The sequence below is a fragment of the Oncorhynchus mykiss genome, chromosome 12 (genome assembly GCF_057628025.1).
Source record: "Oncorhynchus mykiss isolate SJ-2025 chromosome 12, ASM5762802v1, whole genome shotgun sequence".
Lineage (NCBI taxonomy): Eukaryota > Metazoa > Chordata > Actinopteri > Salmoniformes > Salmonidae > Oncorhynchus > Oncorhynchus mykiss.
This window is the reverse complement of record NC_143033.1, coordinates 86,251,584-86,275,399: the sequence shown is the minus strand read 5'-3', so window position 1 is coordinate 86,275,399 and position 23,816 is coordinate 86,251,584. Positions and strand designations below refer to the sequence as shown.

Below are 23,816 nucleotides of genomic sequence, written 5' to 3'. Positions count from 1 at the left end.
AGGTGCTAACAAACGGTCCTGAAAAGCGTAACTCACGTCTGCGTGTGTTTTGAGGAAGGCCTTCTTCTCGTGACTGTACCATAGCTGCTGAGGCGTCCTGGGTTTCTCTGGCACATTAGAACCTTTCTTTGCCATGCTCTCCACCAGGTCGGGATGGTCCTCCCTATAGTCACACAGAAACCCAATGACTACTGTGAGAGAGAGAGACAGCTACATGTGAGCTCTCACATGTTAACATGTTTTTTTACAAAAGAATAGACTTGGAGTTAGATAAACTTTGATTTTTCGGCAGGGACGTATGCAGGATGCTACCCTCCACAGCATGGTCTTCAAACCTAAAAACCTAATTTTGACCAAAATTAACCGGAGAGATTACTGCTACCAAGGTTTCCTTTTTCCAAGCTATACGGAGGGGCTCTAGCAAACAAACAGTAGAGACCTGATGATACCGTCCAACCTGGAACTAAGTGAGTAGTGTTTGGTCTGATGCTATTTTGAAAGCCAAGAAGGAAAAAAAAGAAAACAATGATATTTTACTTTATGGGGACTGAATGCTGAGTTAAGGCTGCCAGGCTTGCAAGGACAGACCAAATACAACTTTAATTAGCACTGAGGTGTAAAGTAAAGGGTGTCGAGGCCTTTGGGCCCAACAAGTGGCAGGAATCTTTGAAGCGCCCTTTGAAGCCCCCTCCTGCTGTTCAAAGACCATTCACTGGCATTTTCTACAAGAAATCTGCCTCCAGAAATAGAAGCTTCTCCCATGGGTGTGACACCTACCCCCGTTGCCTGCTGCAATGCGGGTTAAATTCCACCTGGCGATCTGTTCACCGTCTGCCCTGGCCTGTCTCCCCCTGTCTGGTACAGGTACCCCCACCACACTCCCCTCTCTCCTGAGATTTTGCTCGCCTCCAGCACACGCGCACTGTTGGGGCGAGTGACTCTGAACTTACAATGGCTTATTTTTTCTCTTGTGCATTTTTCCATTTGCCTCATGACTCCTGCATGCTTTATTGACTACAAACTTTCTTTACCAAACCGTGGGACAGACTGTTTGTTCTCGGGACTCTGACTATTGGTTACACTGACTTTTGACCTTCCATCCTATTCTAACCACCTCTCGCCGGCTTTGCATTCATGTTACCTGATGAAATTGCTGTACAATAGGATCTTGTTGCCATCTGATGCACATTCAGATGTCATAAATCAGCACTGCAGAGCTCTCCATGTAATATGCCGTGCCTTGATTGTATTACTGTTGATGACATCTGGAAATCTGCATGTACACCCGAGCCCATCTACTGTTGCTAGCCCTAATTCTGACTTGTGCTCTGCTTCACTGATTTCTGCTCTTGTAAAAGCCTGGGTTTTCAGCACATTAACACTAGAAGCTTATTACCTAAAATGTATCAATTGAAGGTGTGCGTTCACAGCTCCAGATGTGTTGGTCATTACTGAGACGTGGTTAAGGAAGAGTGTTTTGAATACTAATGTTAACCTTTCTGCTTATAATCTTTTTTGGCAATACAGATCTTCCAAAGGTGGGGGAGTGGCAATCTTTACCAAGGATCACCTTCCGTGCTTGGTTGTCTCCACCAAGTCTGTCTCCGAACAATTTGATTTGCTGGTTTTAAGCATTACAACTTTCAAATGGCTTTTTGTTGACTGTTGCTGGGTGCTATCGTCCTCCCATCAGCACCGGCCTGTACCCTAACTGCCCTAAGACATGCTTAAACCACCTGACCATGTCCTAAAGCAATGGGACTCCCTAAATCTTTCTCAGATTATTACCAATCCCACAAGGTATGACTCCAAACACCCAGAAAAGGCTACTCTCCTCAATGTTATCCTCACAAATAATCCTGATAGGTATAAGGCTGGTGTTTTCTGTAATGACCTTAATGAACAATGTTTTACAGCCTGTGTTCGTAATGGCTGGTCAGTGAAACGAGCTGTCCTGATGTGTCATAGACGCTTGCTAAAAAAACTTTAAATGAGCAAGTCTTCCTTCATGAACTGGCCTCTAAAATGGTATATAATCAGCTTGATCCCCTATCGAAGATGCTTTTTTTAAAATATTTTCTGTGGTATTGTTAACAAACATGCACACAAAGAAAATGAGAATTAAAAACAGGTTCAGCCCCTGGTCCAACTGTGATCTTGCAGTTAATCCACCTCAAGAATTGCATTAGGTGAAAGGCTCGGCACACACGCATACTCAGGCTGACGGGCTCTCGTTCAGACACATGAGAAATAAGTGCACTCAGGCTATCCGGAAGGCCAAAGTTAGTTACTTTAAGGAGCAGTTCTCTCTCTATGGGTCTAACCCCAAGAAGCTCTGGACATGGAGAATAAACCCTCCTCCTCGCAGCTGCCCCTGTCCCTTAATGTTGATGATGTGGTTGTTACTGACAAGAAGCACATGAATGAGCTCTTTAATCACCACTTCATTAAGTCAGGATTCCTATGACTCAGCCATGCCTCACTGCCCATCCAACATTTCCTCATCTCCCACCCCTTCTAATGTGACAATCTCTGATGCATCTCCCTCTTTTTCCTCTGCCCCACTACAAAGTTTCTCCATGTAGGCAGTCACGGAGTCCGAGGTGCTAAAGGAGCTCCTTAAACTTGACCCCAAAAAAACATCTGGGTCAGATGGTTTCAACCCTTTCTTCTTTAAGGCTATCATCGCCAAGCCTATCTCTGATCTTTTAACCAGTCTCTCCTTTCTGGGGAGGTACCCATTGCTTGGAAGGCAGCCACAGTTCATCCTTTATTTTGAGGGGGAGATCATTCTGATCCGAACTGTTATAGGCCTATTTCTATTTTGCCCCGTTTATCAAAAGTGTTGGAAAAACTATAATAATCAACTGACTGGCTTTCTTGAGGTCTTTCGTATTCTCTTAGGTATGCAATCTGGTTTCAGCTCAGGTTATGGATGTGTCACTGCAACCTTAAAAAGGTCCTCAATGTCACCATTGCCCTTGATTCTAAGCAATGTTGTGCTGCTATTTTTATTGACTTGGCCAAAGCTTTGATACGGTAGACCATTCCATTCTTGTGGGCTGGCTAAGGAGTATTGGTGTCTGAGGTCTTTGGCCTGGTTTGCTAACTTCCTCTCTCAAAGAGTGCAGTGTTTAAAGTCACAACATCTGCTATCTCAGCTACTGCCTGTCAACAAGGGAGTACCCCAAGGCTCGATCCTAGGCCCCACTCTCTTCTCAACTTACTTCAACAACATAGCTCAGGCAGTAGGAAGCTCTCTCATACATTTATATGCAGATGATAGTCTTATACTCAGCTGGCCCCTCCCCAGATGTTGTGTTAAATGCTCTACAACAAAGCTTTTAGTGTCCAACAAGCTCTCTACTAGAGGTCGACCGATTATGATTTTTCAACGCCGATACCAATTATTGGAGGACCCAAAAAAGCCGATACCGATTTAAAATCGGCCTATTTTTTTTTAAATATATATATATATATATATATATATATATATATATATATATATATATATATATATATATATATATATATATATATATATATATATATATATATATATATATATATATATATATATATATATAGTAATAATGACAATTACAACAATACTGAATGAACACTTATTTTAACTTAATATAATACATCAATAAAATCTATTTAGTCTCAAATAAATAATGAAAAATTTTCCATTTGGTTTAAATAATGCAAAAACAAAGTGTTGGAGAAGAAAGTAAAGTGCAATATGTGGCCATGTAAAAATGCTAACGTTTAAGCTCCTTGCTCAGAACATGAGAACATATGAAAGCTGGTGGTTCCTTTTAACATGTCTTCAATATTCCCAGGTAAGAAGTTTTAGGTTGTAGTTATTATAGGAATTATAGGACTATATCCCTCTATACCATTTGTATTTCATATACCTTTGACTATTGGATGTTCTTATAGGCACTTTAGTATTGCCAGCCTAATCTCGGGAGTTGATAGACTTGAAGTCATAAACAGCGCAATGCTTGAAGCACAGTGAAGAGCTGCTGGTAAATGCAGGAAAGTGCAGTTTGAATGAATGCTCACAAGCCTGCTGCTTCCTACCACCACTCAGTCAGACTGCTCTATCAAATCATAAACTTAATTATAATATAATAAACACAGAGAATTACAAGCCGTAGGACATTAATATGGTCAAATCCGGAAACTATCATTTCGAAAATAAAAAGTTTATTTTTTTCAGTGAAATACAGAACTGTTCCGTATTTTATCTAACGGATGGCATCCCTAAGTCTAAATATTGCTGATTCATTGCACAACCTTCAATGTTATGTCATAATTATGTACAATTCTGGCAAATTAATTACGGTCTTTGTTAGGAAGAAATGGTCTTCACACAGTTCGCAATGAGCCAGGTGGCCCAAACTGTTGCATATACCCTGACTCTGCTTGCACAGAATTGAGAGAAGTGACACAATTTCCCTAGTTAAAAGAAATTCATGTTAGCAGGCAAGTTCAAAAAGATATACTTGTGTATTGATTTTAAGAAAGGCATAGATGTTTATGGTTAGGTACACATTGGTGCAACGACAGTGCTTCTTTCGCGAATGAGCTTGTTAACTTCATTGGGATGGGGGGCAACATTTTCACTTTTGGATGAAAAGCATGCCCAGAGTAAACTGCCTGCTACTCAGTCCCAGATGCTAATATGTGCATATTATTAGTAGTATTGGATAGAAAACACTCTGAAGTTTCTAAAACTGTTTGAATGATGTCTGTGAGTATAACATAACTCGTATGGCAGGCGAAAACCTGAGAAAAAAATCCAACCAGGAAGCAGGAAATCTGAGGTTTGTAGTTTTTCAACTCAGCCCCTATTGAAGATAGTGGGATATTGGTCATCGTGCACTTCCTAAGGCTTCCACTAGATGTCAACAGTCTTCAGAATGTTGTTTCAGGCTTCTACTGTGAAGGGGGGCTGAATGACAGGGGAATGAGTCAAGAGTCTGCCACCATGAGCTCGTGACGCACGGTCATGTGAAAGTTACCTCGCGTTCCATTGCTTTTCTACAGACAAAGGAATTCTCCGGTTGGGACTTTATTGAAGATGTATGTTAAAAACATCCTAAAGATTGATTATATACTTCGTTTGATATGTTTCTACGACCAGTAACATAACAGTTTTGGACTTTTCGTCCGACCTTTCTGCTGGACTTGCACGCGCGTTTGGATTTGTTTACCAAACGCCCTAACAAAAGGAGGTATATGGATATAAATGATGAACTTTATTGAACAAATCAAACATTTGTGTAACTGGTATTCCTGGGAGTGCATTCTGATGAAGATCATCAAAGGTAAGTGAATATTTATAATGCTATTTCTGACTAATGTTGACTACACAACATGGCGGATATTTCTTTGGCTGGTTTGGGCTCTGAGCGCCGTACTCAGATTATTGCATGGTATGCTTTTTCTGTTAAGTTTTTTTTTTTTTAAATCTGACACAGTGGTTACATTAAGGAGAAGTTTATCTAAAGTTCCATGTATAATAGTTGTATCTATTATCAATGTTTATGATGAGTATTTCTGTGAATTGATGTGGCTCTCTGCAAAATCACCGCATGTTTTGGAGCTACTGAACATAACACGCCAATGTAAAATGAGATTTTTGGATATAAATATGCACTTTATCAAACAAAACATACATGTACTGTGTAACATGAAGTCCTATGAATGTCATCTGATGAAGATCATCAAAGGTTAGTGATTAATGTTATCTGTATTTCTGCTTTTTGTGACTCCTCTCTTTGGCTGGAAAAATGGCTGTTTTTCTGTGACTTGGTGGTGACCTAACAATCGTTTGTGGAGCTTTAGCTGTAAAGCCTTTTTGAAATCAGACACTGTGGCTGGATTAACGAGCATTTTATCTTTAAAATGGTGCCTAATATTTGTATGTTTGAAAATGTTGATTTATGAGATTTCTGTTTGAATTTGGCGCCCTGGCGCCCTGCAATTTCACTGGCTAAATGGTAAGTGTAAGAATTTGTTCACAACTTACTTGCCTAGTAAGTAGCATTGGTGGCAAATCTGATGGCCGAATGATAAAAAACATCTATCCGCTCAAGAGCACCCTTACCTGCTGATCTATAAATTATGTCTCTGTAATCTAGATGGTCATCTGAATCACAGCCTACTTCGCCAAACGGGTGATTTAACCGGTCTGGGAAAGGGGTTCCGCTAGTTCCACTCGCCAGTTAAATCACCCGTTTGGCGAAGTAGGCTGTGATTCAGATGACCATCTAGATTACAGAGACATAATTTATAGATCAGCAGGTAAGGGTGCTCTTGAGCGGATAGATGTTTTTTATCATTCGGCCATCAGATTTGCCACCAATGCTACTTACTAGGCAAGTAAGTTGTGAACAAATTCTTATTTACAATGACGGCCTAGGAACAGTGGGTTAACTGCCTTGTTATGGGGCAGAACAACAGATTTTTACCTTGTCAGCTCGGGGAGAGGGGCTGAATGAGAGGGGAATGAGTCAAGAGTCTACCAGCAGCCATGAGCTCGTAACCTTTCGGTTACTGGCCCGACACTCTAACCACTAGGCTATCTTCCCCCAACACCACTTTCCATCAATTTGTATAGCAGACCCTCATGGCAAATTGAGTCGAAGGCTTTTTTGAAATCAACAAAGCATGAGAAGACTTTGCCTTTGTTTTGTTTGTCAATTAGGGTGTGCAGGGTGAATACGTGGTCTGTCGTACAATAATATGGTAAGAAGCCAATTTGACATTTGCTCAGTACATCGTTTTCACTGAGGAAATGTATGAGTCTGCTGTTAATGATAACGCAGAGGATTTTCCCAAGGTTTCTGTTGACGCATATCCCACGGCAGTAATTGGGGTGAAATTTGTCTCTACTTTTGTGGATTGGGGTGATCAGTAGAACACATCACTGCACTCTATACTCCTCTGTAAACTGGTCATCTCTGTACACCCATCTCTGCAGCCCTCATCCTCCACATACTCATCCTCCACATACAACACCCATTCTGCCAGTCACATTCTGTTAAAAGTTCCCAAAGCACACACATCCTTGGGTTGCTTCTCTTCTCAGTTCGCTGCAACTAGAGACTGGAACGAGCTGCAACAAACACTTAAACTGGACAGTTTATTCTCAATCTCTTCATTCAAAGACTCAATCATGGACACTCTTACTGACAGTTGTGGCTGCTTTGTGTGATGTATTATTGTCTCTACCTTCATGCTGCTGTTGTCTGTGCCCAATAATGTTTGTACCATGTTGTTATTATGTTGTGTTGCTAACATGCTGTGTTGTCATGCGTTTCTGCCTTGCTATGTTGTGGTCTTAGGTCTCTTTATGTCGTGTTGTTTTGTCTCTTTTCGTAATGTGTGTTTTGTCCTATATTTATATTTTATTTTTAATCCCAGCAGGAGGCTTTTGCTTTTTGGTAGGCCGTCGTTGTAAATAAGAATTTGTTCTTGAATGACTTGCCTAGTTAAATAAAGGTTAAATAAAAATACTCATCAAGCAATTTAAAATACATTCAACACAATGGAGAAATCCCACCTTCAAATATAGATTTACTCCAGTTGCAGATAACCTAAATTTGAACCTTACCTGAACTTTGACATGCTGTGCCCAAACGTTTCTTTGTCTTTCTGGAAGTCTTCTAGATATTTTTTCTGTTGTCAAAAAAACAAGTCAGTCGACCATGAGCAACGTCAGCAAATTACTCAGTTCAAATAAATTGTATCTACCAGGGAGAACATATTTACCCCCCCATCCCAAACGTCACTATATCCCTCCCTTTAATCTCTTCCTTTCCTTCCCACTCTCTCCCTGCTTCTGACCTTCTTTTTGTCAGGCAGCCCTCTGTACTTCATGGAGAGGATCTTGGTGAGGTCTAGGTTGCTCATCTCAGGGTGCAGCTTGGCATACTTGGCCCTCTTCTCAATGAAGAAGCGGAAATATGGTGTCAGGGGCTTCTTAGGGAAATCTGGATGCTTCTGTTCAGTGAAAAATAAAACAAAAGAACATTCGAAAGAACAATACCAAATAGGAGTAAAATTACACACAAAAAGACAGTCAAATCAGTCATCAAATGACTGAATTTGCTAAGAAAATAATGTGTCACCTGTGAAAGTATCAACTGATAGTGTCTATCATAAAAAGAGGATATGCAGTTCACCTTCAGCTTCTTGCCCTTATACGGGTTCTTGATGAAGTCTTGGGCATCGAAAATCAGCTCTGTTAATGTGCGAAATTTACGGATCTGAACCAAAGACACAGAACAACAACATAAAACACATTGCAGAGGCAAGATGCAGTATGTAGATATTGAACTGACAAGAGTTGGAAATCCACTTTTATTCTCAAATATAAATACCCCAGTCCACAGTATAACATGAAAGAGACATGGCGTACCACTTTGGAGACCTCGTTCCACTTCTGTTTGCACATCTCTCCTGTGAATGAGTTGAAGGCCACCTTCTCCCAGTCCAGATGGGACTCCGACGTCTTGTACTTGGCCAGGTCCTTCTGGGGAAGATTGACTTTCATGGCCTCTAGCAGATTCAGAAGGTCGTCCTGCGTCCACACTATAGCCACACAAGGACACACACATCAGCTTGCCTGTCCTGCAACCATTATCCTGGCTGAAGTGAAAAAAATCATGAATATCCCCATTTTGCACAATAATCTGAATGGGATGGAAGGAAGAAGCTCCATGTTGTGACTATATCTCACCTTGATTGTCTACTATGATCTCACGTTGATTGACTATGATCTCACCTTGGTCTTTAGTGGACGCGTCCATTTCTCCATTCATCTGTACTTTCTTTAACCTGCACATAAACAAAACAGATCGCAATAAAACACTATCCATTTCTTTTAATGGCTGTGAATAATATACAAGTTACTCTCACTACTGTGCCAGCAAAAAAAAGTATCTACACAGTATACATAATAGCCAAGTTACCTATGCATACACCTAATGCATGCAAATGTGAGAAAGTAACAGAAAACTACTTTAGCCAATGCTATGCCTTGTGATATTAGGAAATATGTGGGAAAAAATAATGCTTGGAGATTAAACACATTTGAAATGGCATAGGCTAGAGGTTAAAAATGTATATAATTCTACTAGTATATCGACTTGCATTTTAAAATAAGTGTGTAAAATGTGACTGAAAACAAGATTTATTGGACAGAGATTATTCGACTGCTTTTAATAATTCCAAACAAGCTATTAGGTAAGAAATTCCAGCCTCTTAAAATCCTAGAAATTAAAATCGACCTCGACATGATGGTTATTAATGTTTATTACACCGCCCCTAAACGTTTACGCTACACGGTGAGACAGACTATAGCTTGTGACGGTTTCACATCTCAAATAACTCCGCAGAAGGCTACGACTGGTAATGTTCTTTATGTCGATTTGGAAAATAGGCTAGCTTATTCTACATTAAAGTAGCAACTTATTTTGCTTTCTGTCGACCATGTCTTCTGTCGGTCGGTAATGGAGGATTTTCCCGGAGTGGTGGTGGGGAGGTTCCACAGAAGGAGGAAGCGAACGTTTAGAGGCAGCTGTAGGCAACCAGCTGACTATGGACGGGAGATCTGCTTTCGGTCTCCAACGAAGGGGAATGGTGGCCAGGGAACATTACTACCAAATGAACCACTCGACAAAGCCACACTACCAACATTGAGCTGGAATTGAAACCTGCCTCCGCCTTAAATCTCTATCGGCTGACTCTTGCGAGGGGCCAAATAGGGATACATATTACGCTTTATAATAAATTAAATTGTTGGGCATAGTCCTCAGAGACCCGTTTCTATGCTTTAATCGTTTTAGTATCGAAGCGGGCAACCATAATCAAACCGAAAAAGATTCAAAAAAGCAGGACATTCTTGCGCGAGGCGTAACCGATTTCGGATATGTGATGTCGACTCTGCAGTCAGCACCCCGCCTGTTGTTTACCCGTTCTTGGTGATATAGTACGCACGAGCCTGTGTTGGACTGCCAGTGCATTTAAGGGGGGGATACAATTATCGCTGGTCTAATGATGCGCTTAAAACAGTGGTTGGACATAGTTAGCTAGTGTCCCAACTAATCAGTGCAGTTATGGGAAATGTAAAAGTAATATCCTGGTATGTGAAGATGGTTTGGGGGTCCACAAACTCCAACCGAGCCAACAACCGCGCTAGCTACTTGCAACCGCACTACGCTGGTTCAATGCTAGCTCGCTAGCTATATTATGTTAGCAACCATCTTATTTTCATTAATTTACAGCAATAGGTTAGCCAACACGGTGGCCACCTGTGAAAAGAATCAAATGACAATCTATACATTTTAAGGTTTAAACATGTGTAGTAGTTAGCTACTGTAAATTTAAAATATGAAAACCACCACCAGACCAGTCAACTTTTATGCTAGCTAGCTAAAGCTTGGCTAACTTCAGGGGATTCACCATGGATAATGATTTACGTTTTTATTTTGTATAAACATTTACATCAATATTGCAGGTAACGTTAACTAGATAAATGTATTTGTAATAGGTCGTCCAAAATATTACGTATCGGCCTAACGTTACTAGTTTTGCATAAACCCATAGGAAAAAATCCAGTTCCAAACGACTGCGACCCGAACACTGACCTCGTCTCCATGAAAGAGAATCATGTTTAGAAAATCCTTCATCTCAGACAGACAAATTCACTGTTGTGTTTCTTGAAAAACAACGATTTAAATGAACAAACTCACCGTGAAACGGTTCTGTCCACCCTGAATTTTCTTTCAGCTGTTGTTGAACACGGGGTAAACCAGGTTTTGTAGCCGTGTGGCGAGGATGGGTCATGAAGACTGAGGCACACGAATGAAGAAAAAGGGAAATAAATGGTAACAATCTTCGCTAATCTTCAGAATTGAAATTAGGATACTTAACTACAATCTATCATCATTCACAAGGTTTCAATCCGCGGTTACATTGTATCAAATTGACACCACACATAATGAAATATTTGTACATCCGAGATTGCAAATGGTTCACTGGCGCGAGGTTGATCCCAGAGCCGCCATGCTACAGGCAAAGCGCGAGTCAGTTAGGATACCGACCGTGACAAGCTCAGATGGCGCACTACATGCTTAGCAAGAAATGGGGTTTAAAGTAAGCCTGGGTGTGTAACTAACCTGCCCCGCACCAGGATCATAGGCAACTATAACAGTACCAAAGACTGGTTTTCGCAGGTTGGCAATGATGGTTGTCAAGCGAGATAGAGGGCGAGCCCACACGGTGAGATATTAAACTGAGATCCATGATGGCTAACCAGAGAGGCGGCTGGTTCTGTCAACAACCGCATGGAGGTCTCGGCGCGGAAATAGTCAATTCTTAGCAGAAAATAAGATACATTGGTGAATTAAATTCAAAATTGACGGTGGTCCATAATCACTGCAAATGTTATCAATTTACACCATATTATTTAGACCCTATAGTTCGCATTTCTTACCCGTGGTAAAGGAGAGGAGATTCGGGTATGGCGACCTCGGAATGGTCTACCCTACAGCAGTCAGTGTTTTGCTAACACAAGGCATTCAAGATGAGGTGTTATTTTAAAATTACTAAAGGGAGAAAATAAACCATATTGAGCGTAAATTGTTTGTGGAAATAATTTTGTTTATATAGCTTTTGAGCAGTCGAATTGACGAAGGTGGCTGTGAGCCTTACCTGTCTCAGCGTGAGTCGAGCTCGTTGTGGAACAAGGGTTGGGTTGAATGTTAGCCAGCACTGCGCCGCCGGTCCAGGGCACAGGCGCTCCAGTCCCCGCAGAGATGGGAACTTCCCCCCGCCTCCATCTCACTTGCTTTCTCCTTCCACTCAACGCGTAGCTCTCTCGATCCGACCATTTCTCTTAGCAAAGACATCCGCATTTTCGATCTCTCCCCCGCTGCCGAACGCATCACCCACAGCCATACTATTTTTCCACATTTAGCTCTCGAACGGCCGTTGCCAACCGAAGACAATGAGCGAGTGCAAATATTTTATACTACCGATACTTTAGTAAAAGTTATTTGTCCCAGACAGCTGCCTATATCCAAGTGGAACTTTAGTCAGCTGTTGTTACAAAGTCATTTCACAAATTATAGCATAATAACTAACATTTTAATAACAATCTGCAGTGTTAAGGCCTACTGAACATTTTGAGAAAAAAAGTGTCATAAACATATATTCATGGCAGCGCTAACTCTGTTGACAGATTGCAAAAACGATACTGGAATTGTATTCCATGGATAGGCCTATACTTTTAGTGGTGCTCCTATTTGCAAAGTCGAGTAGCCTATTTGACGGTTTCATTTTCTCACTCATGTAATTTCTTCCAACTCCACCTTGTCAGTTTGGGGGCGTAATCCAGCCATCCAATCCAGACAGCCAGATCCAATGAAAACAAATGACTTTCCAATGAGCGCACAGCGTCGTTAAACCGCGTTGGAGTGGTGCTCCTGTGGACCAGCACTGTCAGCCCTCCTACCATTGATGAATAAAGTGATGGAATGTCTCAAATTAAGAAATGAAAGGGTTTAAAATGTCTTTAATTGGTTGGGTGAAAATCAAAACAGCAGTTGTACAGTGATTCAAACACACATCAACATACAATAAACCAAATATACAGCTGTCCTTTTACACCTGTCCCTGATCAATGAAAAAATGGTGCAATAGGCCTACTATAGTCAGATCTTATTGCTGTGATTCATTTGTCATATTTACACATTTCTCTCCCACATCATCATTATATTGTTATAATTCATTCAGTGATTAATCAATAATTTTCCTGTATGTATCCCTCTCACCTTTGCAATCCCGAAAGCATTACATCCTGAAGTAAATATGTATTTAGGTATAAGAACTGAATGAGTGATACCACTGGACACCCAAAAATAGAACTAAGATGATCTGAACTCCATACTCACACTTTAGCTTGCAACTAAACAAAACAGCAAGAACACAAGGTCATCTACATAAGAAGCATAAAACCAAACTGTAACAAAGGAGAGTAATGTAACTAGGGTATAAAATAGGCTACAGAACCAAGGCTAAAATAACAGTCCCATAGAAAAGCATTTTCGTGTGACTTATATTGCATTTATCTGCCTAATACTGATGGGATTATATTTTTGGCATTATTTGGGTATTTGAGAGATAAATGTTAATTGTTATATTAATAGTGTAGAATATTAGGCAACCTGTCATTAAAAAGGTTTGAATGCTTACCCGAGAGAGACCTTCATTTTAGCTTGGCACACAAACATACCCAATTGGTTTCAGGACAGTTGGCTAAAAATACATTTTCCTAAAAAATATTTTTGATGGCACATACTAATAAATGTGTTAGACACCAGTCCCTATTAAAGCATTGTTTGAGTTCACTGGATCCTCGCAGCGAGTTGAGAAGTGAAAGGTCGTGTCCAGGTGTTCATGGCAACGGGGACTCGTACATATCCTCTCCTGGCTCCTCTTCGAACTTCACCTTGCCGTCAGAGGCATCCAGCTGCAACAGGACACACAGTCTCATTAGAGAAACACACACAGTTTAGTTGAGTCACACTGATTTAGGAGAGGCAGAATTTATTCTAAACCTCCTGAAATGATTTGAAAGATAGCATTTCCAATATTAATGAAACTGAACCCAATATGAAGAAAATGAATAGCTATACTGACATTCTATTGATCAACAGCTGAATGGGTATTTTGAAAATGTTCTCTGCAGATTCCATTAGGTCCATACTGTTCTCATGTGTATGTGATTTAGCTAACTCTTCTGACCACTCATCGGCATGACAACATAAGCCTGGGACCAGGCTCCTACCCAAAACATATGCACGTGTTGTGATTGTAGTTAACCACAGTAAAACATTTGTGTGCCACTTACACATTTCATTTCCTTGTCAGTGAAGAGTGTTCCAGTGATGGCCATGCGCAGGGGGATGGTGAGGATGAGGACAAAGGGCAGAGCCAGGGAGAAGGCACTCATCTTCACCATCCAGAGAGCTCCCAAACACACCATCTGGATCAGAGTGAACAAGTGCATCTTCATAGTAGTTACCTGCATTAAGGAGATGAGAGAAGGAGGGTTAAGACAGGGGCAACACATTGGATATATACTTATGTTTACCAGGGGCATAACTTTCACTGGGGACGGGTACATTCTGAAATAGCATTTTTGTCCCCCCCAGTTTTATCTTTGGAATGTGATACAAAACGAGGCAATGGTGTGCTTTAGGACCATGAGGACGCCTCCGAGCGGTCGGGTAGGCTGTTTGGAGCGTTTATCCGATTGTATAAAAATTAAATACAAAATTACGTCTCCCCCACTTCTAAAACCAAGTTGCGCTCCTGATATTTACTATGGTGTAAAACTTGTAAGTGCAAAGGTAATTTATGATTTTTCAGATAATTACGTTGTGATTGCCACAGTGTGTTATTGTGTAGGAATTGTCTGGTATGTTTCATAAATTAAATAATGATATAAAACGATGAAACAGAAAGGAGGACGATTGGGGGGTGGAGAGAGGCAGCATACCCTTTGTGCGTAGGCGTCAGCAGGATAGTATTTCCTGGGTACAATAAGCAGAAGCATTCGGTCCCACATCTGGATCCCACTGAGTGAGGTTATACCCATGTAGAGGAAGATTCCAAACAGAGCCGTCATGGGAATCATCTTCAGGATAGGCTCCAAGAGAATAGACACACCTGGGAATAGCAGGAACAACAAACATTTCTCATACATTTTTAGGAACTCAAGACTGACTGTGCTGACCTTTTCTTTAGACACCCAGTGTTCTGTCTGTTCGTCGGGATCAACTGCATCAGCTAAATCTCAGTAGCCTATATGGTAGCACTTACCGACCATGGCGGCCACAAGCATGCCGCTGATCCTTTGCTCCAGCACCTTCTCGATCTCAGGCTTGGGTCCCTTGCTCATGACAGTGAGGGCGTTGGCATGGGTGACAGAACGCACGGTGGCGGCACTCAGCCAGGGCACCCCAAACAGGGAGGCAATGCCACCCATGGTGACCAGGATGAGCAGGTCCAGATGGAAACCAGAGCCCTTTACCATCTTCCTCTCTGGTTTGCTCACAATCAGCCTAGAAAGGTCAGAGGTCAAACAATGAGAGGAGGCTTGGCGGTTGTGGAGAGACTATGGACATGATGACGATTTTACTAACGTAGTGATCTGGGACTCGAGGAAGATGAGGATGAAGACCAGCAGGGCTGGCACGCAACACGCCCCCATCATCCAGGCGGGGAAAGGCTTCTTCTCTCCCAGGGGGTTGATGAACCAGCCTCTGGCATTGGGGTTGGACACCATTAGACCCTTGGGCACCACAAGTTTCTGCCAGGGGACACACAAAATACATATGCTGTATTTAATCTATTACTAGACATCCCTTTTTACATGAAACAGTTTAAGGACTAATATGTTATACACCGAGATCACCTTTTAGTCAAGGCAACACAAACCTATAAATCACTAACCTGAGTGTAGGCATCCTCAATGGTGATATCCACAGCGATCATGAAGAAAATGGCGATGGGAACACCAAAATCTCCAATCATCCGACGAATCTGGAGATAGGGAAAACATGTGTAGTGAAGGCTATCACACACAGAACACAGAGGGGGCTCTCCAGCGCTAAAAGACCCTCTCCTGATTCATCTCTCTTCAATACTGTCCAGCAGTCGCTTTGCTCACAGACAAACAGTAGTCATCACTGTTGAAAACAGCTGTAGCTCTTACCGGTCCAGGGAGGAAGTGGCCATTTTTGAACTGACGGAGGAAGTATGCGATGAAGAAACACCCGAACATAAGACACATGGAAAGCAGGGCAGTGTTGGGGTAGGCCCTCTCATGTATGACCTCGTGCACTGTCTTGTTGCCATCATCTTGATACTCTATGCGCTCCTTGACCACCGGGTGGAAAGGGTTGTCCAGGCTGTCGTTCAAGTGCTCATAATTCAGAATCAGAGGGTGAGCTTTGAAGATCTGAACAACGAGAAGAAAAGTAGGTATGTAGATGAATTAGCAGCGGAGGACAGGAGGGGTGTGAAGGAAAGGAGAAAGACAGGTTTTTATTTTTGTATTTACAGTTGAGGTATAAAAAAGTGCTTAGGATGGTGGATGGATGTAAATGTTGGGATGGATGTGAGGAGATGAGGTGGAGTGATGTGTGGTACCTTGCCGAGCTTGCTGAAGGTCTCGTAGATGAAGATGAGGGAGATGAGGATGGAGAAGATCTCCTGCGTGAAGCGGGAGATGAATTTGACCAGGAAGCTGCCCTCCACGGCCACGATAACCACCACGATGATCACCAGCCACAGGCCTACCCAGATACGGCCCACAATGTACTCAATCTCCTGGGACTTGCAGAACTAGACAATGGGATTTATAAAAATAAGTTGTTTATGTTAATGATGTACTTGCATTGTAACTTTGAAATTCATATTTATAATAATAGCAAATCATGTCTAATATGATTGAGATCCTGAGGACATGAAGCAGTGATGGCTCAGCATACTGTGAGCTAGGTCTCACTGAGCTGTTATGTGAAAGTGCTATGATACATACCGCAAAGAAGGCCTCCTCAAACACCAGCAGTGGCCCAGAGAAGCCAATGACCAGTGTAGGCTGGGCTGCGATGAAGGCGAAGATGATGCCCTGGACGCAGGTGGAGATCATCAGCTCAGACACGCCCATCATGTGCTCCGTCTTATCGGCTGGAGGCAGAGGTCAGGGGGATGAAGGTCCTGATTATAACCTCTGTTATGTAGGCCTACCCACAAATCCTATATAGAGTCAGCAGTGCTCCTGTCCTCTATGACACTAGGTGGGTCCCTCCTTCAGACATGAACTCACCCAGCAGGCCTCCGAAGGTGATGGCAGGGGACAGGGCAGCGAAGTAGATGAAGATGACAGCAGCCAGGACCTGGGGGTCGAGGGCGTCTGTGAAGTCACTGATGTAATGGCGGTACCGCCGCTTCATGTCCTTTATCATCCCGCCGAAGGGAATGCCTGTCCGGGCCAGCGGGTCTTCTCTTGGCTCCTCATCGGCCTCATCAGCTGGATACAAAAACAAAACAAATAATGACTCAGACAGAGCAAGTGTTTTGGATGGGTTTTTTGACTAGAATCTCCAGAATCTCTGCATTTTCTAAACATCAATTTTATTTGGAAAATCATATTAGATGGAAATGTAGGCCAAACATAAACAATCCCTAATTTGGAAATTGAATTAACACGTTTTTATAGATTTAGATTAGTTGTAACTACAGGGTTAGTCCGTGTGACTGACCTTTGGCCCCGCCACCAAATATGATTCGGGTGTCAGAGGGGCGGAGTCTGTCCTTCAGCATCTTCTTCTGGAAGTCAATGATTGGCTGGAGCATGCCCTTGTCCTGGATCTCAGTGGGCGGGATGACGATGCTGCAGTCCATGAAATCAGCGATGGCATTGGTCAATTCCTTGTTAGTCTGGGCTAGGTAAGCCTCTAGACTAAAGACCTGTAGGACCGGAGACATGGGGAGAGCATGGTTAGCTATTGTCAAACACTGAAAAGATTAATCTAGATACTATGAAGCATCTTCTCATTCTTCCCCTCCCCCTTGCGCTCCTTGGCCTTAATAAATCTCATCCCTCTTTCCACTCCTATTTTCTCACCCAGTCAGCCATAAGGGCAGCCATGGCACGGCCACTCTCATGGTAATCCACTCCTCCCTGGCTGGGGCCCACCAGCACAAAGACGAAGCGCACCGGCACAGGGGCCTCCAGGGCCCCCTCTATCACCACAGAGTCCCCCAGCCTGACGAAGGCCACGGCAGGCTTCTCCAGGGAGTCCATCACCCCTGGAACAAACACACACACATAGAGCTTAGATTACAGTCTCCATATTCTTTAGAATAAATGGTTGAATAGGCAAATCAGGCAGAGTATCCAGTTGGGCTCCCGAGTGGCGCAGCGGTTTAAGGCACAGCATCTCAGTACTAGAGGCGTCACTACAGATACCCTGGTTCGATTCCAGGCGGTATCACAACCGGCCGTGATTGGGAGTCCCATAGGGTGGCGCACAATTGGCCCAGCGTCATCCGGGTTTGGACGATGTAGGTCACCATTGTAAATAAGAACTTGTTCTTAACTGACTTGCCTAGTTAAATAAAATACATTTAAACAAGTTGGTGGTGAGTTGTATTTCACTTTTCACACACGACTTACCTGAGAGGACAATGGAGGCTTCCACACTATCAGTTGTATCTCTCTGAAAAGCAAAGGGAGGAAGGTCAGTTAGTGAGATATTGGGAGAGAATATTTATCAAAGAAAGAGGAAGAGAGGTTGAATGAAGTCATGAAGTGCTGGAATGATATTTAGATTTAGCGGTGGGATAGAGATCCTAAGCCTAGTGTTACCTGCTTGGTGACAGAGAAGGTCTGCATCTCGATGTCTCCTCCCAGGGGTTGAGCTACAGCTCCCTCAGACTGACTGCGTCTCTGCAGTAGAGCCCTCAGCAGGCCATCTCTATCAGTGGCACGGATCTCACCCTTGCTCCGCAATTCATCCACCACCTTCTCAGCCACAGCAGACAGACTGCTGGCCTGCAGGTCCAGAATGATCGCACCTGAACACACACAGACAGAGTTTTGGGATAGGTCAATTCATGGCCTGTTGCTGCCTGCCATCTGTTATTGGAAATACGGTTTCATATGGTGGCTCTGAGAAAAGATTCATTTTCTAATAACCTCATGAAATGATCTAGATTATGTCAAGAAATTATTATAGATTGAGTGATAAACACCGTGCATTTGTTCAGATAGTCACCTGTGCTCATGATCTTGCGAAGCTGGATCAGACTCTTGAAGGTGAGGTAGGAGACGTGGGAGGGGCCCCACTTGCCCGTTGCTGGGTTCAAATTCTCCTCATAGCCCACCCAGCGGCCAGTCTCCTGCCAGCTGCTGCCTATGAGCTCATTCAGCTCCACATAGGCCTGAGACACACACACACAACATCATGCTCAGGTTCAAAATGGAAACTTCCTTGTCAATATACTAGGTATACGTTTATTTGAAGCTATACCCCAAATGGGGCTTACCTGAGCATCCCCTCTGGTGTTGGCGTTGGTGTTCAGGTTCAGATAGGCTGAAATACAGAGAGGTAGTGTTCAGTCCTAGCACTTCATTGGAGGTGTACTTGTGTTGGAGAGACATACAGAGGGGAGTAGAGAGAATGTGTTGATGGGCGTTTAGTGCTCACCCTCTGGGTCGGTGTGAATGACGATGCTCTGGATGGCCTGGTTGCTGTCCTCTTCATGCCTGCTCTGCTCCAGGTCATAGTTGCCACTGTGGGGAGAGAGGGGTAGGGGGGTGAACCCGGTTAGTGAGGGGGGGGGGGGGGGGGGCACGAGACGCAGGTGTGCTGCTCCTCAACACCTGTCCATGTCTCACCAGATCTTACAGACAACAGGCCAGGTTGTGCTCCTTTCTTTCATGAAGTACCTGCAGCTCCTGGTGTTTGGTGTTCTGGCAAAAAGGGGCAGTAAAAGCCTGTATGACGTCTGTATATACTGTAGGCTCAGAATCATTCGCTGGTTGTGTTACCATTGATTGGTGACTTCAGTGAGAGACTTGGGCAAGCTCTGCAATATCAGTCCTGCCTTCTCAGATAAGGACGTCATGCTGGCTTAGACCAGTGGGGGGTGGTGTTGTATAATCATTTACCGTAGGCCTACTTCTGATCACCCTCACTGACAATCTGGACAACCACATGATGTAGCTGCATTCACAATATCTTGTTTTAGATCCCTTCACCCATTCATTTAATTCCTTCTAATATTGTTCAGGTTGGACTTCTTGTATGAGGAAATGCTAATTAGACTTAAAAAAATAACTTTTAAGAGAGGAGAGCACTCACGGTCTGGTCGGAGATGGGAAAGCAGAGTCACTCTCCTCCTCAGAGGACATGACATCCTGGATGGAATCAGAGAGAGAGTATATAAAATGTTACAAATACTTTGAATTGACAATTCATATTTCCCCATCCCATTTACTGCATTATTGCAATAAAAATGTGTTTTATCCACCTCTCCAAAAGACAGGTCGTTCTCCATTGGAGTGTGTCAGTGCTTGCTTCGTCTGTCCTTAAACTTTCAGCAACGTTTGTGCATACCCTGTAATGTGAATGCACATTGACATAAATTAATAAACACAAACACACTAGAATTAGACACATGAAATACAGACATGCATTTGACCTTTATTTTACCATTGAAATGAACAATCTCTCACAAGAGAGACCTGGCCAAAAAAGCAAAACACTACAGTTTAAAAAGATAAATGTACACATTGAGCAACAACATGGTTTAGGGAAGTGTCGTGCAACTAAGGGTCAAAACACTGACAGCCCCTCACTTCATTTTAGATCATAGTGTTGACCCTTGCTTTAAACAAATTTAAATGTAGGAGCTCTTGTAAATTCCAGGACTTCTTGAAGCTTGTTCCAAATGGAAGGGGCAGAGAACCCTCCCCGGATTTTGTGTTAAATGCTCTACAACAAAGCTTTCTTAGTGCCCAACAAGCTTTCTCTACCCTTAACCTTGTTCTGAACACCTCCAAAACAAAGGTCATGTGGTTTGGTAAGAAGAATGCCCCTCTTCGCACAGGGGTTATTACTACCTCTGAGGGTTTAGAGCTTGACGGCTAGACGGTGCACTGTCCTTTTCTCAGCACATATCAAATCTGCAGGTTCAAGTAAAATCTAGACTTGGTTTCTCTATTTTAATCGCTCCTCTTTCACCCCAGCTGCCAAACTAACCCTGATTCAGATGACCATCCTACCCATTCTAGATTACAGAGAAATAATTTATAGATCTGCAGGTAAGGGTGCTCTCGAGCGGCTAGATGTTCTTTACCATTCGGACATCAGATTTGCCACCAATGCTCCTTATAGGACACATCACTGTACTCTATACTCCTCTGTAAACTGGTCATCTCTGTATACCCGTCGCAAAACCCACTGGTTGATGCTTATTTATAAAACTCTCTTAGGCCTCGCTCCTCTTTTCAGTTCGCTGCAGCTAGCGACTGGAACGAGCTGCAACAAACACTCAAACTGGACAGTTTATCTCAATCTCTTCATTCAAAGACTCAATCATGAACACTCTTACTGACAGTTGTGGCTGCTTTGTATGATGTATTGTTGTCTCTACCTTCTTGACCTTTGTGCTGTTGTCTGTGCCCAATAATGTTTCTACTATGTTTTTGTGCTGCTACCATGTTGTGTTGCTACCATGTTGTTGTCATGTTATGCTGCTACCATGCTGTGTTGTCATGTTTTGATGCCTTGTTATGTTGTTGTCTAGGTCTCTCTTTATGTAGGGTTGTGTCTCTCGTTGTGATGCGTGTTATGTCCTATATTTATATTGTATTTATATTTATTTTTTATCCCAGGCCCCGTCCCCACAAGAGGACTTTTTCCTTTTGGTAGGGCGTCATTGTAAATAACATTTTGTTCTTAACTGACTTGCCTAGTTAAATAAAGGTTAAATAAAACAATTATTTAAAAAACAATTAACCTTTACTCCCCAGCTCTGTACGGGCCTAAGGCACAGTCAACAATGCACATGTGAGCGTAGGCAATAGTTGTCATTTTTCTGCTGGACAATGTAGGTACACAGGTGAAAAGGGACCTGTCTCAGTATGGCCTTATAAATATAAACATACCAATGACTTAGTCTCCGAAGAGCTAAAGAATGCCAGCCCGCTCTCATATAGAGGGGGGATATTAGGGGATTCCCTCTAATGTCACAATCAATGGTTCAACAGTGACATCAAATAAGACCTTGCTCTAGTCTAGACCTCTCAGCTCTATCTTGACCATTTTGGGGGAGGGGGAAGGGGAGGGGCTTATGGCCCTGGGCCTGAAGAATAATTATGGGAATATCTGAGACTCAACTGCCCCTGCATCAGTTCTATAACAGGTGTAATCTGGGTTAAACTCCAATGGTAGTAATCTGGGGTAAACTCTGACTGGGGTAATCTGGGGTAAACTCTAATTGGGGTAATCTGGGGTAACCTCTAATTGGGGTAATCTGGGGTAAACTCTCACTGGGTTAATCTGGGGTAAATTCTGACTGGGGTAATCTCTAATTGGGGTAACCTGGGGTAACCTCTAATTGGGGTAATCTGGGTTAAACTCTCACTGGGTTAATCTGGGGTAAACTCTGACAGGGGTAATCTGGGGTAAACTCTAATTGAGGTAATTTGGGGGTAACCTCTAATTGGGGTAATCTGGGGTAAACTCTGACTGGGTTAATCTGTGGTAAACTTTATCTGGGGTAATCTGGTGTCAACTCTAAATGGACTGTTTTTGTCATGTTGTCATGGGCTACTCATACACACAGTGAACACAAATTGGTTACAATGTGTCACATGCCCAACCAACAGGGCATATGAACCTCTACATAAGTAAGCCTTATAAACACACTTATGACACATTTTGAGGCCCATTTAATCAAGATAGCGCATGTCACAGCCCCTGTCACAGCCCCACCAGCGCATGTCACAGCCCCTATGAGCCGTGCTCCTAACCATGAGTCAGCCGTTGAGACAGTGTGGCCCTTGCAGTGGTTTGAGTAGGAGACTCACAGAGTCTTATCTCTGGGTTACGCCTTCCCCAGGCCAGACAGACATCCTAGTGCTCTAGTCATCCATTACAGTAACTTACAATATTACAACAACTATTTTGTACAGTAACTTGTAATTTAACAGATCTACTCTACTCCAAAAATATTAAAGATTTAAAAAGGCTGGTGGTAACACGTGGTACAATGACAGGCAATACAAATCTTTAAGTGTACAGTGAGAAGTAGAATATTTTAATGTGTATTAACTTGAAATTGTGTCTTCATTTATCTGGTTACACAATGAATATGTAGTGCTCCAAATACACATAAAACAATGCTGATTAGAAATACTATGCAAATGTGTATAACATTGAAACAACAGAGGCTGATGGACAGATAAGAAGACACTGTTCACTACCGCCATCGTCTCTCAAACCTTGTGACCCTGAGCTTTTTAAACCTCCGTCGACCACTAAATGAAGGTGAGCGGGAAAACTTTAAAAAGTCAACTTTCTTCACATATACCATCACTAATTAAACTGATGAAGAGAAGTGTGATGTTAGCTGTTATTTGAAACATCACGGGCCACAACCAAACACTACAGACCTTCACAGATTTTACAGTCATTTTGGTACCAATCACAAACAAGAAAAAAAGCACCTGGGTTATTGTACGGTTAGTTAGCAACAGACTAATCGAGAGACTTGGGTTGTAGAAAGACAAACTGTCATTCCAAAAATGTATTCTCACTGATAGGCATATATGATACCATTTTAGTATAAACCTCAGATACATGGAAAGTTAGATTAAGTTGTCTGTCGCATGTTTCATTCAAATCCCAACCTTTTCTCACCTGTACTCCACTCAATACCACTGACCCCCAAGCCCCCTCAATGACAGACCCCAGTAAAGGACCCCCGGCCTGGGAGGCCACACCCTTACCTGCACCAAGGTGATCCAGCCTAGTCTGTGGCAGTAGAAATAGGTTGATCGCCACGATGCTAACGTAAACGTACCCAATGATAGAGTGATCTGGGGCGGATGGAGAGGCAGAGAGAGAGAGAGAGAGAAAATGGAGGGAACACCCATTTGAAAGTACGCCGGGGCAAGAAACGCTGTACTACGTTCAGCACCAAAGGGTATA

At 42.7% G+C, this 23,816-nt stretch overlaps 2 protein-coding genes and 1 long non-coding RNA gene across 14 annotated transcripts in view; 1 reads left to right on the top strand and 2 right to left on the bottom strand.

Moving 5' to 3' along the window:
* LOC110538654 (nucleolar transcription factor 1) overlaps nucleotides 1-12,411 on the bottom strand; it is a 20,806-nt gene extending 8,395 nt beyond the window's left edge. For 2 of the 11 annotated variants that reach the window (XM_036938798.2, XM_021625612.3), the window contains exons 1-10: nucleotides 11,734-12,366; nucleotides 11,516-11,627; nucleotides 11,199-11,396; nucleotides 10,773-10,871; nucleotides 8,759-8,856; nucleotides 8,438-8,610; nucleotides 8,202-8,285; nucleotides 7,864-8,019; nucleotides 7,631-7,695; nucleotides 37-163 (exon numbers count right to left, since the gene is read on the bottom strand). In XM_036938798.2, coding sequence (XP_036794693.1) covers nucleotides 37-163; nucleotides 7,631-7,695; nucleotides 7,864-8,019; nucleotides 8,202-8,285; nucleotides 8,438-8,610; nucleotides 8,759-8,856; nucleotides 10,773-10,871; nucleotides 11,199-11,218 — 822 coding nt within the window. In that variant the 5' untranslated portion in view covers nucleotides 11,219-11,396; nucleotides 11,516-11,627; nucleotides 11,734-12,366. Of the gene's footprint in view, nucleotides 1-36; nucleotides 164-7,630; nucleotides 7,696-7,863; nucleotides 8,020-8,201; nucleotides 8,286-8,437; nucleotides 8,611-8,758; nucleotides 8,857-10,772; nucleotides 10,872-11,198; nucleotides 11,397-11,515; nucleotides 11,628-11,733 lie in introns of all 11 variants that reach the window. The other 9 variants (XM_036938799.2, XM_090193857.1, XM_090193855.1 and 6 more) reach the window with 7 other exon arrangements.
* On the top strand, nucleotides 10,809-12,687 carry LOC110538659 (uncharacterized). Its single transcript, XR_002475791.3, has 2 exons — nucleotides 10,809-10,907; nucleotides 12,401-12,687. It is a non-coding gene; the product is annotated as an uncharacterized LOC110538659 (long non-coding RNA).
* Nucleotides 12,576-23,816, bottom strand: LOC100136955 (anion exchanger). 2 transcript variants are annotated; one of them, XM_021622419.3, is made up of 21 exons: nucleotides 23,615-23,816; nucleotides 20,131-20,217; nucleotides 19,962-20,017; nucleotides 19,496-19,570; nucleotides 19,305-19,390; nucleotides 19,144-19,190; nucleotides 18,873-19,038; nucleotides 18,464-18,672; nucleotides 18,272-18,314; nucleotides 17,720-17,904; nucleotides 17,355-17,562; nucleotides 16,919-17,122; nucleotides 16,631-16,779; nucleotides 16,240-16,434; nucleotides 15,803-16,048; nucleotides 15,541-15,630; nucleotides 15,231-15,397; nucleotides 14,908-15,149; nucleotides 14,585-14,754; nucleotides 13,934-14,107; nucleotides 12,576-13,552 (listed from the first exon to the last, which is right to left on the bottom strand). In XM_021622419.3, exons 2-21 carry the CDS (start codon nucleotides 20,155-20,157, stop codon nucleotides 13,478-13,480), a joined length of 2,814 nt encoding a protein of 937 aa, XP_021478094.3. In that variant the 5' UTR covers nucleotides 20,158-20,217; nucleotides 23,615-23,816; the 3' UTR covers nucleotides 12,576-13,477.